The 18,315-nt window shown below is 48.8% G+C and overlaps 2 protein-coding genes across 2 annotated transcripts; both read right to left on the reverse strand.

Annotated features, from left to right (window-relative positions):
* Nucleotides 1-940: 940 nt before the first annotated feature.
* On the reverse strand, nt 941-13,320 carry LOC144130417 (solute carrier organic anion transporter family member 4A1-like). Its single transcript, XM_077664341.1, has 9 exons — nt 13,247-13,320; nt 12,177-12,298; nt 10,489-10,818; nt 9,638-9,727; nt 6,164-6,365; nt 3,954-4,110; nt 3,134-3,395; nt 2,573-2,775; nt 941-1,170 (listed from the first exon to the last, which is right to left on the reverse strand). Exons 1-9 carry the CDS (start codon nt 13,309-13,311, stop codon nt 964-966), a joined length of 1,638 nt encoding a protein of 545 aa, XP_077520467.1. The 5' UTR covers nt 13,312-13,320; the 3' UTR covers nt 941-963.
* A 186-nt stretch (nt 13,321-13,506) lies between these two features.
* LOC144129882 (solute carrier organic anion transporter family member 4A1-like) lies at nt 13,507-15,684 on the reverse strand. Its single transcript, XM_077663942.1, has 3 exons — nt 15,379-15,684; nt 14,380-14,649; nt 13,507-13,671 (listed from the first exon to the last, which is right to left on the reverse strand). Exons 1-3 carry the CDS (start codon nt 15,682-15,684, stop codon nt 13,507-13,509), a joined length of 741 nt encoding a protein of 246 aa, XP_077520068.1.
* Between the last annotated feature and the right edge of the window lie 2,631 nt (nt 15,685-18,315).

An 18,315-nucleotide genomic window follows, 5' to 3' on the forward strand; every position in this document is an offset into this window, starting at 1 on the left:
CACGTAGAAGTCATGTGGGGCTTTGGGGACCTCTGCTGCTGGCCAACATTAAAAGAAATTTGCGGGGCTGAAATGCGCACCTCAGATCGTTGTTATGGCTTGTATTCTTGTTGCTGCCAGACTGCGATTCTTTGTTTTGCTCTAGGCAGCCAGATGAGACAGCCTATGTGCATGGCGTGGAAGACGGGGCCACTGGGTGCGAACTCGCGTATACTGCGCGTGTAAATGCACCTGCGACATCTTAACGCTCGAGTCCGCGAGTACCAGTGAATCGATGAGAGTTCGAGCTTAGTGCGAACTCACTTCACTAGCAGCCGTGAAAAAGCCGATGGGTCTCTGAAGCCTCGACCTCTGTCCCTTGACCTTTGGAATGAAATTTTACATACGGTGTGCCTAGGGAAGGTCACGTGGTACGAAAACTTGTAACAAATTGTCTTGGAGGACAATATAAGGCAATGTCTATTGGCAAGAGTCAAGCGAAAAAATCAAGGAAGAAATGGGCTTGGCCAGGGCATCTAATGTGAAGGCAAGATAACCGCTGGTCCTTCGGGTAACGGAGCGGATTCCGAGAGAAGAGAAGCGTACCAGGGGGCGGCAGAAAGTTAGGTGGGCGGATGAAGTTAAGGAGTGTGCGGGCATAGGGTGGGCGCAGCTGGCAAGGAACAGGGTTAATTGGAGAGACGTGGGAGAGGTCTTCGCCCTGCAGTGGGCGTAGTCAGGCTGATGATGACTACAAACTTGGCAGACAACTATCGCGTTGTCACAACACAAGCAGATACATGGCAAGCGTGAGGAACTATTTGGGGGTGAAAAAAAATACTGCCGTTTGTTCATGTGGTCCGACCTTTTAATCTACATTCCGTAACAAGAGAAACTGCGGTCGACTATATTCTTATTACGCATTCTGTGAAAAATTTCAGCATAGTCTTTTTTTCACCTTTATTCTTTTGTTTTCAACCCATCTCAGTCTCTGCGGGATCTGTCCTTGCTGACGTCCTCTCTGGCGTCGTCCTTTCCCCTGTTGAAGCTGTTGTCCACGCTGGCAGAGCTGCGCGAAATCTGTTGCGGCTGCTCCTGTTCGGGCTGCTGCGGCTGCTTGTCAGCGCCTCCGCCGTCGCCGGGCGCCGCCGCATCAGGCGTCCCTTCGGCACCGGGTGACGGCGAGGAGCTCTGCTCGAACCAATAAGGGCGTTTCTGTTAGTCAAGTCCAACAAATAGCAGAAAACGTCACGCGTCTCGAGGAAGGATCTGCGGATGTATCGGTCGTCATGGTGCAATCGTACATAATGCAAGAGTTGAGTTCTTAAACAACTTATTATCAAACAAAAAATGCGCCTGTCGTTTTATGTCGTTTGTTCTCCACGGAACTCGCTCCACAGTGACAGCAATCGAAGCCAATACACAGCCTCATATCAAGCAAGTATCCTGTATACAACGTGTCACGCGGTTGCGATGGTTTTTGACACTGAATATCTTTAATGCTGACACGATGCTGTAGAATGGTAATCTGCTGGAAAATGTATCAAACATGTGTTATATTTTACGTCGGAGGAGACAAGCCTAAAAGATCTTCATGCACCCTATGCTTACAAATAGAGCAGACCATTGTGCTGCTATCACTAATATCCTGGTAATACCGTAACGCATTTGGAAGCTGCGGCTGGCGTCAGCTTATCGGGGGGCGAGTTCTAGAAGCAGTTCTCAAGATAGAAGTGTTAACGATAGACCGGCGCCTCTGCTGTTATCTTTGATTATCGGAACATATAAGCTCATGGAAGGCAGCGAGCTATCGAATACTTCTCGCGCTGTAACAGCACTGCCCATGCGGACTCATTTAAAGTGTGCAAATACTTCACAGAGCCGATCCGAACAGGCTCCATAAGGCACACGCAAAACCGCACACTATCTGTGCGCGCCTCACGCAAGTTTTCCTCATCTGCAATGTTTTCATATTTTTTCAACCATAAACTGTAACCTGCCAAAACCCGTTATTTTTCTACCGTTCTATTGCAGAGAGTGCGTGACGTCACTATGCAGTCACTTTTGACGTTACAATGTTTAGACCACTCAGTGTGTTGCGCTGTCATGGCGCATTGCGGCGGCGTCATGCGTGGCGTTACTGCATACGAACAGTGTGACTGGCTGCTGCGACGTCATTCGTCACGTCATTGCATGGACCAGTTAGTGTGACGCGGAGCAGTACATCACACTGAATGTCAGCGCATGGTGATAATCAGTGAGGCGCGGAGTCACGCTGCCGACGACAACGACCACGTGGAATCCGGAAACACGCCTTTAACGGCTGTCGCTGCAAAACCGAGGCAAGCTGACGGGAACTCTCGCTTTCACAGTGGTTCTCGATTTTTCTTGAGACGTGATGCCACGCGTCTCTTGGTCGGGCTGCCATTTTGAAGAAGGGTTGAAATGCGGGCCAGTTGGTACATTGTAACTTGAAAAATAAAACAGTCACAAAAAACAAGGGACAAGAAAAGGAGTGTTCACGCCACAACTGCGCTAGTGTCACTCTAGTGAGACAGCCTAAGTCACAGCCGGAAGAGAAGCGGGGACATGCCTGGGTCCTGCTGCTGAGCGAGGCGCAGAAGAAGAACAGTATGGAGGCCGACTTGACGCTGATCATGACGCGGAAGAGGTTCATGCCCATGGCCGAGTTCTCGTAGACGGCGCATGCGCCCGAGCCGCCGCTGCACGTGCCCTGCCACAGGATGCAGCTGCGGTCGATCAAGTGGCCGAACAGGATCGGGCCAGGGATGGTGCCTGGTGGGGAAAGCCAAGGACACATCAGCATTCCTCAAAGGTTCTCCGGGGAGACCACTCTGCAGTGTACTGCATAAAACGACTGTGCCTGACTCGACCACAATGACCGAGAGCACGCTTACCGAAGATTGATTACTGGCAGTGAACTTCATATTAGTATATAGCACAAGCGAGCCTTTGTTCTGAAATTCTAGTGGTGACGTTTGAGACTAAAAACGCGCTCAGGTAACCACAACGCCTGAAGTTTGAGCGCGGACAAGTCAGTTTGTTCAGCCATGCATTAACCTCTGTGCCTCTGAGCAGCAATGCAACAGCTCTCACAGCCCACTCGGTGCCATATGTCAGGCGCTCATCATACCCAGCAATCTGATGGCCACGTAGTTGACGCCGATGCCGGTGGACTTGATGTCCTCGTCGATGGACCTCAGCAGCGCCGTGAGCGCGGGCACTATGAGCAGGAAGGTGAAGAAGAGGGCGATGAAGATGGCCCCCGCGTAGACTAAGACGAGGGAGCAGTCGGAGACGCACGGGTCCCGCTTGGCCATGTAAGGGAACAGGGTGTCGTTCTCGAGCTGCTTGTGCAGCGTGGGCCCGTTGACGCACGTGCACTGCGTGTAGAGCTGAGCGCAGACAACGCACGCTGCAGGAAAGCCGCTGTAGGTTTAGCGGGGAACTGCACGTCGCAGACCTAAAGCCACGTTCGAAGAAAGCATCCACGAATGATTTCACGCTCGTTTAGAGAAACAACGGGAAACTAAGAGCAAATATACAAGAAACTCCTCATCGTGAGTGGCAACCCATTGCTTTCACAGTGAAGAACGACAGTGCTATCCTGTAATGAAGAATGTTGCGGGACACCACTTGGAACTGGCCAGCCAGCTAGTAAGATGGGCCTGAGTCTGCTCTCACTTCCAGAAACTGGCCTCATGTTATGTACAGATTGAGATTTTAGTTACGCAACTGAAATGAAAGCACCTTTGGTAGCAATCGATAACTATGTCTATGCCTGGCAGTGGTGGAAGGATGGGTTGGGCGAAGACCAGATACATATATGCTCGTCCGGGCGACTCGTACAGCACAAGTTTCAGGAGCCGTGAACTGAGGGAGGGCCCACCCGCTGTTACAGCAAAGCTCACCCCTTCAATCAGTAAACGATTTGTTTACTCGAATCGACTCACCTTGGTCTTGTCGAATCGCTTCTCGTCCGCACAGCCTGCGATGCAAGGCGAGTAGTAGGTGAAGTTGTCGCTTCCGCAGACTGGGTCGTACATGACGCTGGTGCAGTTGCAGTGTGCATTGCAGCCACTCTCCAGATCGGCAAAGGTGAGTCTATGGCTGCACGAGCCGCGCCATAGGGGTCAGTTCTCGCACTCCGATGGCGCGGAAAAGGTACGTGTGCGCGTGGTGAGTGACTCCCCTCGTTAAGTGCAATTCGACACCGTTTTAGGAACATATCGATCTTGGGTTAATAACCTCTCCTAGCCTGAAGTATACTCAAACCAAAGAGGGTCGCTTGCTTTAGCTTTATCGCGCGGTCCCAAAGATTCCTCATATGAGCACAGACAAAACGTTTTCAAGGCCGGTAAGTCATCGGCTAAAGCAGACCTTTCCGACACAGTCATCGCCATAGCGCTCGCGAGACTACTATGTGCTCGCATGTTTCGGGAAACAGCATTGAAGCATAGCAATAAGTACTAGATCGGGAAGTTTTACTGAAGCACGAAGCAGCAAAGCGAACACGAAGGCGATGCCCTAGGTTGAAAATATCGATTGTCCCTTGTGACTCTGGACCACAGCAGGTGAGCGCGGGAGTTTTCAATTACCGCACAGCATGGGTTTATTGCAGACACCGTTTGGCCCGGAGAAAAACGCTAAAAGCTATTCCCTTACAGCGAAATGGCAAATTCCAACTCAATCTACCCGTTAGCCTATTGAACAAACGGCAAGAAATTTGCCATTAGTGAATTTTAACACAGGGAAGAAGTACTAGCGTGGACTTTTATCGGATTACCGGATTCTTGCAACGCGCGCGCAGTGGCAGGTACGTGGCTAGGCGAGGCGCACGTAGCCGCAACTGCTCGCCTTTTTGTCGATGCTCTGCTAACGCAGTCGTTACGGAGCACCTGACATCATCGTCATGGTTGCTACGTTTTCAGTAGTCGCGTTAGCATATCCTCTCCCTCCCTCTTTTGCGCGTTTTTGTTTTTTTGTTTTCATGTTCTGATCACACGGTAAGTGGCAGCTATTGAGTACGAAGAAATTGGAAGTTGTTTTCCCCAGTACTGTTGTCACGTGTAGGCTGCGTGGTTGACGATTCCAGAAGGTTAGTTCGCATAACGATGTAAAAGGAACCCAACAACATAAGGTCACTGATATCCTTAATGCGATAGCATTAGAACCCTCACCGGGGAAAAAAAATGTGTGGTCGGTCACTTAATTCCCAAGACCGGAAGTTAGTCACCAGACCAGAAGTGACAACTATACGTTTCGATGTGTATCTCTTGCGTCCTTATCGACACCTTTGGGGAAACGTGTAACTACCAGCTAGATGACCCGAAGAGATGGCTGGACACGTCTGTGTGCACATATACCTCTAGGTGTCTGCAAACACAACCACAAAAGAATGACGCAAGACCCCATGTAAAGGCGTCAACAGCTTCTGATGCTATCGCACTGCCAGCGCTTAGTGTAACTGGTGTCCCTGTTGTGTTTTTTCTTTATTTTCAGCCTTTGTAGCGATAGCCACATTACGGTAGCATTTCGAGCCTTCAGCGTGGCGGCGCCGTGGCAATGGGAATGGTTGGTGACGTGGTGCGGAGCAGCTGCCGGCGGAGTGGCGCCGTGGCTGATCACGTGGTTCGTCACATGGTTTGTCACTTGACCAATTTCCACTCAGCCAGCTGTAGCTATCGCATCACTCCAGGTTTAATCAGAGCTAAACCACCGTCAGTTTTTTCTACGCTTTGTCACTGTAGTTCGAAACATGCGTTTGTGAGCGTGAAGTTTCCGCGGTCGTTTAATACATATGGCGTGACTGGGTCCATAACTATCTAGCATAACACATATACGCAGGGAAACAGGAAGGCTAATCTGTTATATAGAAACCTATACAGTGCGTCACGTAGCAGTTACGCCGCTCCTGAGACTGCGCGAAGCTTACAATGATACTCTCAACACATATCGATATATCCCAAGATGATCCCTCCAAACTACAGTTGTGTAGCGCTATATGGTGTAGCGCTGTCTAAATAAAGACGGCTTCAAAGCTAACCACATGGTTCGCGTGTTGCCAATAAAACGCGCACAGCCAACATGTCGCACCACGCACAGCACACGAAGTGCACAGCCGGACAGGCTGAGCTGCACATGCATGCATGCGCTTGCTTACGAGTCCCCCGGCGGGCCAGTGCGGTTGGCGAGCGCGCTCTGGTTGTTGTCGCAGGAGTGCATGAACACGAACAGCGTGAACCAGGGCACGAACGAGAGGATGACGCAGTAGCGCACGATGGTCGACGACTTGACGTTCATCTTGGTGATGACGTAGCCGCCCAGCAGGGTGCCGCCGCAGGCACTGGGCACGGCCACGGCGCCTGCACGGGGTGGGGGCGCGGAATGCGCAGGCGAGAATGCAGCGATTACCGATTCTGCAGTGCCCTAAAGGAGCTCTAGCTGCATTATCCCATACACACACTGCAAACTGTACAGAACTAGAAGCAGTACAGTATTTAGTCTTTTGGGGAGTACAGATGCACTGTCATCGCCATCAGTTGCTCTTTGAGGGAATAATGCTGATGTCTGGTTAAAAGGCCGCAGTAGTCCTGAAAAGACTAATGACTGTGCTACTTTTAGTTTTTATGGACGCCTTCAGCGTATGACTCCTTAACAGCGTAGCGGTTATCAGGTAGTTCACCCTCGGACTGCAGTTCATCCTCGGACTTTATCTGGAAGGTTACGTGCTCCAGTTTCTCCCAATTTGACGACTTATGACTGGCAGTGCACGTTTGATATTATTTGTTTGTTTTGTTTGACACTGTAATGCGTCGCTTTCATAGCAGTGATTATTATATACATCCTTTCACATTACGCGACAAGATGTCCGCATTCAATGTTTTATCACAATGGCAGTACCTCTTACAATGCGCCTCAAGAGGGCGCTTAAAGTACCCATTTATCGCTTTCATAGTGGTCTTTATTATATACATCATGTCACATCACGCTACAAGAGGTCCGCATCCAATATTTTATCACAATGGCAGTACCTCTTACACTGCGCCTCAAGAGGGCGCTTAAAGTACCCTTTTATCGCTTTCATAGCAGTCTTTATTATATACATCCTCTCACATTACGCGACACGAGGTCCGCATTCAATGTTTTTTCACAATGGCAGTACCTCTTACAATGCGCCTCAAGAGGGCGCTTAAAGTACCCTTTTAGCGTTCGGTGCAAAGGTGTCGAATATTCCAAACTTTTCGAATAGAGAATACAATATCCTCCTATTATATCCACTGAAAATCATACATTACGTGTGCAAAGTTAGTGTAAGCGAATCGAATATGCCCTCAAATTATCTGATAGCTTTCGATTAACTGGCCACGAATTCCGAATAAGGCACGCCGTAGTTTTCTTCGACGCCTGTTTCGAAATCAGGGCCCCCACAGAGCACGCTGCCGCGATCGGTATGCGCGGGATGGAGGTTTCAGCGCCTCGACGCGGTCCATTCGTGTGGCGGAGGTCATAACCATTCATACATAGCCTTCAATGCTGGTAAGTGCGGCCGTGCCCAGACAGGTTTACCAAACGCTGCCTTGATGCCCGATGTCACAAGTCATGACCTATAAGTAGCTCTTGATCCTCCCTTCTAATGAGATGTGACGCTAGTTTATTCACTGTATTGACCAGTGGTGAAAGGTAATTTTTTTATACTTATCATATGACTGTGTTGCGTAATCAAGTGGAGGTGAGTGCTGAGTCATTTTTAGAGCTGTAGCTATAACTCGATAAGTTTTAGAGCCGTATACCGCAGCGCAGCGCAGGTCAAATGACGCTTGGACGCAGAAACGCCCAGGCTGAATGCAGCGACTCAACCTCCACAGCTTTTTCCTCACTTAAAACAAAAAAAGTGTTCCAATTAAACTTCCAGAAATAAGTGCCATCGAATTGTACAGTGTGGCTTACTATATTGATTATTTTTACTAGGAACACCTCACTCTGCAATTGATGGCTGAATGTATATACCTCGAAAAGCAAATTTTCTCAAATATAGAAATTTTTCTTATACAGTTTATGTTTCTGATCTCTAAGCATTTCTACCGGCTTCTTTTCCTTCCAGACAATTTAGAAAAATAGTTGTAGTGACTTTGCGAACATCAGATTTGATATGAAATTTCAAAATCCCTTATTTCTGTAGATTTTTCGCGTTTTTTAGAAAATGAATAAAACAAATTCATTTCAATTGACTGTATATGAAAGCGACAAGTCGTTTATTTACACAAAATGTTTCATTGTCCTGCGTGAAATGTTCCAATTTTTTACAAATTTTTTTCTATGTTTTTCTAACAATGGCAAAGTTTAATTGACCGTGAAATGATTTTGATGGTCATATTCAGAGGCGTCAAATACAGGAAAGGGGGGGGGGGGTGCCTCGAGCACCCGCGGCGCTGTGACTCCCCGAACATTGAGCGATGGGGTCTGGGAGCGGCAAGTCTTCTTTCGTACGGTTTTGGAAAAATTGACTGAACTACAGTTGCCTAAAAGTCGGAAGAACAGCAGTGTTTCTTACAGAAGAAGAGGTTAAAATCTGTAGAATTTTTAAAATTGCTAGCTTATTGTATAAATGTTATTATTGCCCAGTGGTTGCTACAAGGAGTTTGTAATGAGTTTTTATTTGAATTGTTAGCTTGTTGTGGAAATGTTTGTGTTTCCCCGTGTATTCTCTCACTTAAACTAAGGACATTATGGATTTCTAGCAAGAGTTTGTATTTTCACTTTCTTTTGTTATGTTAAAAACCATGGGGTCTTTTTAGCATATTTTCTTGACTAGAGACATAAAACTGGTTTACATATATAAGCTCCCTGCATGTGTATATGTCGTGCCGAGGAGCACTGCGCAGGGCCCTGAGGAAATGGAGAGAAAGGGTGCTAATTGCACCCCCTCCCCCCCCCCCCCCCCCCTAACGTGGTCCTTGTGAGTATTCGAGTCAAATTTAAAAGCTCTGCATGGACCCCATAATTTACAATTTAAAAAATATCACTGCTAACAATCCCTCGCAACAAATTAGGGCGACGCCTCACCGCTCGTCAGCTACCCCGGTGACGCCAACACCGGGGTAGGTGACGGTAGGTGGCACCACCACTCTTAGCCTAATTTAGGGTGACCAACATGAGCTGCATGACTTCCTGTCCTTGCAGGAGGCAAACATCCTGATTTTTTAACATAAAAACAGAACGAGCTATTCCTTCCTAATGCTTCACAAAACGACAGCGCTGCTTATAGGTATATCCGGCTGTCGTGCCGTGATTCACTTTCGTGGTGCAGGGGTCCAGAATGTTGACAATAATGACTTTTGGCGAAGAGGCTGATAGAGCACCACACACCGTAAGCCAAGTTTAGACTGAACAAAACTTATAAATCTACTTGTGAGCCCTATGAGTGCCACAGATATAACATGAAGCGGACAAAGCACGAATCACTCTCACAATGCCCCCAACACCCCTGCCTGGAGAGAGACCACTATGTCAAAGAGCGCATTATACAACACGACAGCGCTCTGAGTGAAATGGCCAAAACCAACAGTACGTATAATCTTGTAGACCTTTTTTTCGGTGTCAGAAGAGATCCCTGAGCCGTACGCAGCAAACGTACCTAAGAGGCCGGAGGCCTGTGAAGAGGATATGCCGAACATGGCGATGAAGATCTTCGTCGCAAATCCAGTCAGCCCTGACGCTACCATGGCTGAAATGAAGACGTGATGAAATCAGATTTTTAACTAAAAAGAACGCAAGTTTTTAGGTTTTAAAAAGATCTGCAGCATCAAAGAATGTATCGCCATACAGTAAAGCGCACAATAGTCGGATAAAACATAAGTCTGCAAAAAGCTTCGCCCCCATTCAGGGCCGCCGCACAGAATTCCTCCGCGACAAAAGAGTTGTCCGATGTTAAAACTTTTTATGTTACCTAAACAAGAAGCCAATAACAGCAAAAACATTTATAAGGTCTAAAATTCTGAAAAATGGCTGATTTCGTTTGCTGTTGTGACTGGCTAGCGGAGTAATATACACGACGCCATGGGTCGTGGCCCAGTGTTAACAACAGCTGTTGTTTTATGTTCTATCAGAATACAAAATACTTGTCCCTGCACAAGTCCACAGTAGGTGGCGAACTTGTGAGGGGACAAGGGCTTCAAGAACACAAACCTACACATTCTGGGGTCGCCCACAGGGGGCCCGTCGTGGGTTATCTTATTGGCGGCTCCTGTTCCAACTGCTCACGTGGGAACCACGGAGGCTCAAAATCGTCAGTTCTACATAATGAAAGGTCCTCTGTGCAAGCGAGTAGCTACTAATAATGCGTTACTAATTCGAACTATGAGTGCCTGCGAATCTGAACGACTGTCGACGACTTTCCTGAAACCAGGGGACGGATTCTCAAGCATGCTCGAACGTACGCTTCTCAATCGACGATTACTCTTTTCTAAGAGTGACTTCTGGACTCACTTTCGGCAGCCGCCGCAAGCGTCAGGCAGACGAAGGTGGGATTGCCGACTAGTCTTCGGACGTGGTTAACGAAGCTTCGCTCTGCGGTTTCCGGAGTTCGGCCTGAGCCCGCGTTCGTCTGCGGGCTCTGCACATCCTTTGGCTCCGGCGCCGCCTCCTGCTGTGGGCTCGGTGCGTCCTTCTGCTCCTTCGCATCATCCCCCGCTTCCGGTGCGTCCTTCGGCGCCTCTGCAGCCTTCACTTCCTGTGCATCGGGCGTGCCCCGGGACTGCTTCGACTGCTGCTTCTCCTTCTGCTTCTGGGCCACTTCGATCGCCTTCAGCTTGGCAGCTGCGAGAGAAGCACGAACGGTCATCGCGTGGGCCTTCACCTTACGCCTAATTTCTACTAACGGCAGTTCACCACTGCGGCTCTGAGTGAAGATGCTGGCGGTAGCGTTAAAAGTCCGAGTGATGTCTGTCCGCTAAGAGGTGAACTAACCTAACAAGGTAGCGCCTTGTGAGGAGTTATGCTTCCAGAAGAATGCTGCGGGCACTGTGAGATGCTATCCCGTCAGTCATTTCTCCTTTCCTGCATAGGTGTCATCACTACGATTTTCTAGAAATGTGCGACTTCTATACAAGTTTGGGATTTAATTTTTAATTTTTAGGTTTCGATTACCATAGAGTTAAGCTATCGGTATGACGTCACAATAGCTTGAGCAGCATGAGCGCAAAATTCCTCATGTCTTTTGTAAAAGAAACAGCAGGAAACAGTGTCGCTTCGCTACATTCTGCTCATAAATGTATGCGTGCCTGAATCTAGTAAATTGTTGAACACTACACGCATTTGGTCAATGTCAAACTCAAAGACCCAGTGAGACAGTTTCGAGAGCGGTTAAGTTGCTGTCGTCAGCCAAGGAAAATTCTTCGCTTTTGAACTAGGTTGAGGCTTGACAAGCAAGCGACCACGCGATGACAGTCTACGGGACTGCCTCACGCAACAGTAATACGCTTATGGGGAACCTACCCGGGAGGTTCCTATGCCTATCCCAGCGCCATTAACGCTGAGTAATGACTGGAGATAGAAGCTTTTGTTTAGACGCACACTGCTGTGGCGACGAACAATGCATCACAATACCTCGAATTACGCCTGTCCGCGCTCTGCAGAAGACACGCACATATCCACTCCACCTCACTACTATACTTTCACTCGAAGGGAAAGGGGGGAAGCAGAGCGGCGCGAGGCGACGGCCTCCGCAACTCTATACCATCCACACGTGCTCTCTCGAACCAACAACATACAACTCTACGCCGTCGCTTTGGGTTTTAACTACCGCTATACTGTAACAATTTATGAGAGTACCACGCGTTGTGACAGCAGCCTTATAGGCGCACCTACGCGAGGAACGCTCGGTCAGGCGCGCCTCTGCCATAGCACACAATGTGGTCTCGCCTTTGTCGCGACCAAAGCGGCTGTTGACGCCAGCTTTTGGGCTGCCGACTGAGCAGCGCTGCACCGCCAAACGTCACATCGATGCGGGAACATCATTGCCGTAATCTGTCCCCAAATCATCACGCTCTATCGATCCCCTCGACTCTTCATGCTAAATAGTGCAAATTTCTTGTGACGAACGCGTTGCGTCTCCATTGAAGGATGCCAGCAGTAAGCTGATCGTGCAAAGGAATGAGCCCTGCGTACGTACGTACTTGGCAACTCCCTGGGAAAGCTGGCGACGGGAAAAGCGGCCAGGAACATGACGATCGAAGCCCCGAAGAAGCCCAGCCACCAGGCGCCCACCCAGTTGGTGCTCGAGGAGTCCATTCCAAGTCTGCGTGGCAAATTGTTATTGCATTATGCCGCATTAGAACGATGATTCAGTCGTACAAGAGAGATGCAGCTTCCAGAGAAACGACCGTTGCTTCGCCCGTTAAGTACGATCGTTCTAACGTACCATAAAGTCTGCGGGTTAAGTTCGCTAGCCTACAAAGTGAATGAGGGCTATAACAGGTGCCCAAAATGCACTAAACGTCTCCGCTCACGCAACAAGATGCAAATTGCACCTTTCAAATTCATACTATAAAGCATCCCAAGAGCTATAGTGTATGGGCCTATTACTTTATAAAAAAAACAAAAGCTTGTAAGTTATATATAGGTAAATATTTAAAAATTTAAATAAGAGCCTTTTATTTCGGCATACGTCCTTGTGTTATTTTCTCCGTGCCCAGAAAGCCACCAAGAAGGATCGCATGAAGCTGATTTTTTTTTTTTTTGCGTTTGCATGCAATCAGAGCCTAGAACGCGTTTCAGCAACAATTATAGTTCATTAGACCGTCTTTTCCCGTGCATGATTAGCTTGATCGAAATGCTTGATTCTTACTTTTCTCCTGTTTCATTGCTACGGGTTTTGTTGCGTCAGTGAATATTAAGTAGCCATCGAGAATGACGATTGGGCGACTTCCTTGCAGAAAGCAGTATTCATAAGCGCACTGTCAGACTAGTAAATGTAATGAAAGATACATCTTGATGCTCGGCCTGTAGCGTCTGAAGAATGCAGACCATGTAGAGCACTAGCATATACAAGCTGCAGCGGTCCAAAGGCCGAATGTTTCGGCCCTGTATAGCGGTGCAGAAAGATAGCGCGCTGATGAAAGGTGAGTTCAGGAGCCTTCTCAAATGCTAGCTGTAGACACGCTGAACAACACTGTCCTTGCTACAAACGTGGAGTTTCCCCGCTGAGAGAGGTAAGAATAAAAAAAGAGAACGTGGTTGTACTCACTGTGAAGTATCGGCTGTGATGTCGGTGTACTTTGAAAGGAAAAATCCTCCCAGGAGGAAGCCCATAGCGGGTCCCAGGACGGACGTGGCGTAAAAGATACCTGCGAGACGGGACAGTCGCACGTGTATTTTAAATTTGTTTAGCCCACTTTTCTTGCCTGCGGAGGTAACGCACAGCACATTTTCCGCAGGCACTGCTCGGCACAACAAAAAGTGTCTATGTTGGCGAATTTAAAGGTTAGTGTCCTATTTTCTTTTAATTTATTTCTGTATCGTTTCGTTTCTCTTAGTCGCTACAAGACCACGCGAGGCTGTATAGTCACCCATGTAGACGGATGCGCTGCCGGAGGGCACGTTCTGGTCCAGGTAAGCCACGCCCAGAGTGAAGAACGGCGACGAGCCAACACCGTGCATCGCATGGCCCAGCTGCGTGAGAACAGGGCAATTGCAAAAATTTCAGGGGCTGTGGTAGGCCGCGTTTTGATGGAGCCAGATTCTAAGGAAATCGAGTGGGCCATATGACGCCATGCCAGAGAATTCCAGCGCATGTCAGAGAACCCCTGCATTACTTCGGAGTGCTTCGCTCTTCGGCGTAAAAAATATTTTATTTATTTGTTTGAAAATACTGAAGACCATTAAGGGGCTATAGCAGGATGGGATTACATGCGAATACAATACAGAAGGAAATTAAGCACACTGAGAGCCCATTGACAACAATAAAATGTAAACACAAGTAAATTGAAGATCACAAATGTTCACAAAGCGATTATAAACCTTACCCAAAATACAGCTATGGCATGTCAAACTCGTATAACCAGGCATATACTTTAAATCTCAAGTGAAATTTCTTTGCAATGCGTTTGAATGTCCATTACCGCGGAATTTGTCCGCCGTTGGTGCGTGAAACCGCGGTTGGGAGGAGGCAAAGTGTAGAGGAGATGCTCGAGCTGTTCGAATGACTGCCGAATGCTCTGAAGCCCCTGAATGTTCCTCGATAATGCGCCGCTTCGCGGGCAAAAAGAACGAAAATTCTGCCGCCAGTTTTCCGTATGTCGCCCATTGTGGGTCGGGCGTTCTGTCCCTCTATTTGCAGCACACCACCGCACTCCACTCCCGAGTTGGCGGAGCGCTTACCATGAAGAAGTATTTAAAGGCGTTGGCGTTGGTGGCCCTGCCTGAGAGGGAGCACTTCCCGGGGCCGCGTTCGGGGCAGACGTTGGCGGTGCCGTTCTCCAGCACCAGGTGCTGCGGCGCGATGAAGTGGGGCGAAGCGAATATCATGGCGCCGACGGACATGACCAGGGCGCCAATGCCCAGTATGACCGGCTTGTGGCCCACGCCACCATGGTAGCTCACCGGCGTCACCATGATGCACGACGCCACGTTGAACATGCTCTGGATCACCTGCACGCCGTCCACCACCACCGCTTCCTTCACAGCTCGAGACCATCCGAACACACGCCAAAACGACCACCTCCTGGCATGAACTGTATATATCCTTACGATCGCTTATCAACTGCATAGGTTGCATGCTAGGATATGTCCAGTACCGGCGCTGCTTGCTGGCTTCTACCCAGGTTAACACGAAGGAAATTTACTCGAAATTCATGCGTACAATAACTCTCCGTTTGTGTTGCTAGACACACAAACTGTGTTGCACAAACTCTGTGTCCGTTTGTGTATGCTGCTTGTGTGGCTGTTTCAAAAGCAGCCGCCGATGAGGTTTGAGACATCCAGGTTCTCCCAGAGCAGGGTGCTGAAGAAATAACAAGTTAAATGCTGACAATAGTGCTTTTTTGCCAGTCATCGAGGTGCCGTCCAGACCATGGACTGTAACAAGTTTTTCTGGAAAACGCATTCACTATGGAAGCCACGTTATTGGGTCTCTTAACAAAATTCGGTGTTAGCTATTTCGTCTTGGAGGGAAAACACGAGCGCTTAGAGCCTGTAATATAGGCCATTGTGAATGTGGTTGCAAAGAACATGCAGGCCTTTTGCAAACAGCACCGGGCGAAACCCATGTTAGAGATAAACTGGTATACTGGTATTTTGTGACTTTGACATGAAGTGCGAATAGACAGCTGTTCTAAAGTTAAAGAGCGAGCGCCAACAGTGAGTGAAAGGGTGGCTTGCCCCGACTTCGATGCCGAGCAGCTGGAAGCGCTTCTCGATGGTGGGCGTCACCACGGAGACGAGCCCGTTGACGACGAAGCCCTGCGTCATGCCCAGAATGCACAGGAAAAAGAGGTAGCACCGAGGCGTGCGGTAGCTCTGCAGGAACGAAGGGTAGACGCCCAGCAAGCCGCAGTTGACGTCGTGGTTGGTGCCAGAGGCCCCTTCGGCACGCTTCAGGTCCGAGCCCTGCACCAGCTGCGGCACCGACATGCCGAATGACGAGACTGAGAACTCCGAGGACCCCTGGTTGTCGCCGGACCACATGGCTGGATGGTGCACCTTTGCGGCGTAACTGCACAGCGCGCGCCGGTACTTCGTGAGATTTCGCCGCTGCTCCGATGACGCGGAAAAGACAGCTTTTTCCACCGTACGTGGGCTTACAAGACATACTGAGCATTTGTGAGCAAGCTTCTGAGAAATACGCTTGCTTAGTTCTTAAGACCTGGCTGAAGGTGAAGCCTTCGTGCTATAGGGAAACTACGCAGCTGTGGGCACGCCGACAGCAACGTCCAGTAACACTCACGTCTGGGAGAAAGCTAGAACAAAGGGCCAGGGGCGACGATGGCGGCTGAATCGTTCGCTGGAGCTGACGCGTGCACCGCGCGCCGTTCGGATTTCTTCTTCCTCTGTTCTTTCTTTTCGTCTACCGAGGTCTTGATAATAATTAGGTGTCGGTATATTCCAAGGCTATATGCATCATTATGTAAATGCGCGTGGGGTGGCATCTTTTTGCTCGTAAATTCTCGTAAACTTTTGAGTGTCTCATGAAAAGAAATTATGGGACGATCAGACATCTGGGGCCGTATTACTGTCAATTAGCCTCGCTCCTATTCGTCGGTCGTGACCGGCGGCCATATTGCTTTTTTGCGTCATTGGTGGTTGCAAATTACGTCACGGATGTGGCAGAAGTGGTGACGTCGCACACCTAATTATGCAGGCGCAAATTGACAGTTTTTTCTGACAGCCTCGAGGCGGTCAATTTGACCGTTGTTTTTGTGACAGAAAATGGTGGCGGTGTATGCGGCGATACGAGTGAGGCGGCTGCGCCGGCGCGAGCAGCGGCGAAGGAGAGCGCACAAGACACGCCATGTTTGACTTGCCGGACAAGCTGCTTCGACGCCTTTTTACAACTGGAGAAGCAGACTGTGGAGTGGTTGTGCGACGAACTAGCCGATGAACTGGGAGGTGCCCGTGCGAGCGCGCTGTCGGTGCGGCGGCAGGTGCTATGTGCACTGCGGTCATTTGCCACGGGCGGCTTTCAACCTGCCGTTGGTAACGAGGCGCACGTCGGCATCTCACAACCGGCGGTGAGCAAATGCATGCGGCATGTGTTGGAGGCAATCTGTAAAGTTAGCGCGCAGAAGGGGTGGGTTCCCGCGCTCACCTCTGTGCCACAGCTACATATAAATAAAACACGCCTATGCTGGCAAAACACTTTATTTTTCCCAGCAAATCGCACTTAGTGTCTTCTTCTGTTTCCCAAGGGAAAACAAACAGACAATCACACATCACATACTGCAACACCTCACCTTTTGGCATTTTTATGATCGATCGAAACAGCCGAACAACACAGACTTCAACAAGCTGTCTTCGCCGATTTCGTTCCATGTGCTCCTTGCCAGTTCGCTCAGCAGGCATGTAGCCTTCACTGTATTCGTTCAAATTTTTCTCCGCAATTAGGTCAACCGCACAGTAGCCTGATTTCAAACGCCACGTAAAAAACAATAACACGGCATGGAATCGGCTGCTTTCGTGCAAAGCGGTTTGACGCTTTACCGCTGTCAGCGCTTCCCCGCGGCAGCAAAAGTTACCCATCAGCAAATTTAATAGCACAATTTCGAACGCTTTTTATTTTGCTTAATATTTTCGAACTTTAAACACACTGTTCTGGCAAAATAAAATAATAGTTATTTTCATTGCCGCATATTTCATAATTCTTTTTACAAAAATTTAGCAGACGGCCCCTCGCTGTGTAAATAAATGCTCTCGGGACGCCGCCCTGCTGTAACTGGCTGATTCCTCGTTGCGTCAAGCGGTGGCGTCTTATAGTTTCGTCATTTTGACGTCACTGTGAATAACTTTTGACAGAATTTGTTACAGCTCCGCAATACGGCCCCGGATGCGACAATTCTGCGAAAGCAGTTGGATTGAGCCTCGATGATTACTTTGGCGCTTTTACTCTTTTGAATGTTTTTGCTCTAAGCCAAGGTAATTCTCTTCCCCCTCACCTCTCACTCAACCAAAGGCAAGTTACAGTAGTCTGGAGGCAGCTGACTTAGGGAATGGAGGTGCCGAAGAGCAATTCCACTATTGCTCATTTTGATCGCACAAAACAATTAGCGGAGTTTCCTCGACCAAGTACGCCTACGATCGCAATCAGACTCCGTTCATGGGCTCGTTTCCCTGGGAGTTTTGCGACAGATGTGGCATCTTAGCACAAGGCTAATCCAATGCGTGCAATGAGCACACGCTTTAAAAAATTACAGCCTCTTTCAGTCATGCGGACTCTCCACTTAACCGAAATGCAGCTCTCTCCTGTTTTAGATTTGCACGGTGGTAATGGGTGGTGCAAGGGCTCAGTGAGTTCCACCGTGCTATTGTACACGGCTGAGCTCACTAGTCCCACCTTAAGTATATGCAAATAGCAGTAAAAATTATTTTAAGTGCTCACGTACGACAACAGGTACTTTCTGCGCCTGTCTGGAACAGACCAAAGAACACTCCTCGGACCCTAAAGGATAAGCAGTGACACCGGGCAGAAGACTCGCAGGCAGAGCTGATAGCAAATGCTTACGATTTAAGCACTTCACTCACAGGCAGACTAGAGGTGAGCAAGGAAAAAAAAACTAAAAAAAGCGATAGGGTTTCAATGTAGTTAAACCAAGCAGACGTGCG

This window comes from Amblyomma americanum, chromosome 4 (genome assembly GCF_052857255.1).
Source record: "Amblyomma americanum isolate KBUSLIRL-KWMA chromosome 4, ASM5285725v1, whole genome shotgun sequence".
Taxonomy (NCBI): domain Eukaryota; kingdom Metazoa; phylum Arthropoda; class Arachnida; order Ixodida; family Ixodidae; genus Amblyomma; species Amblyomma americanum.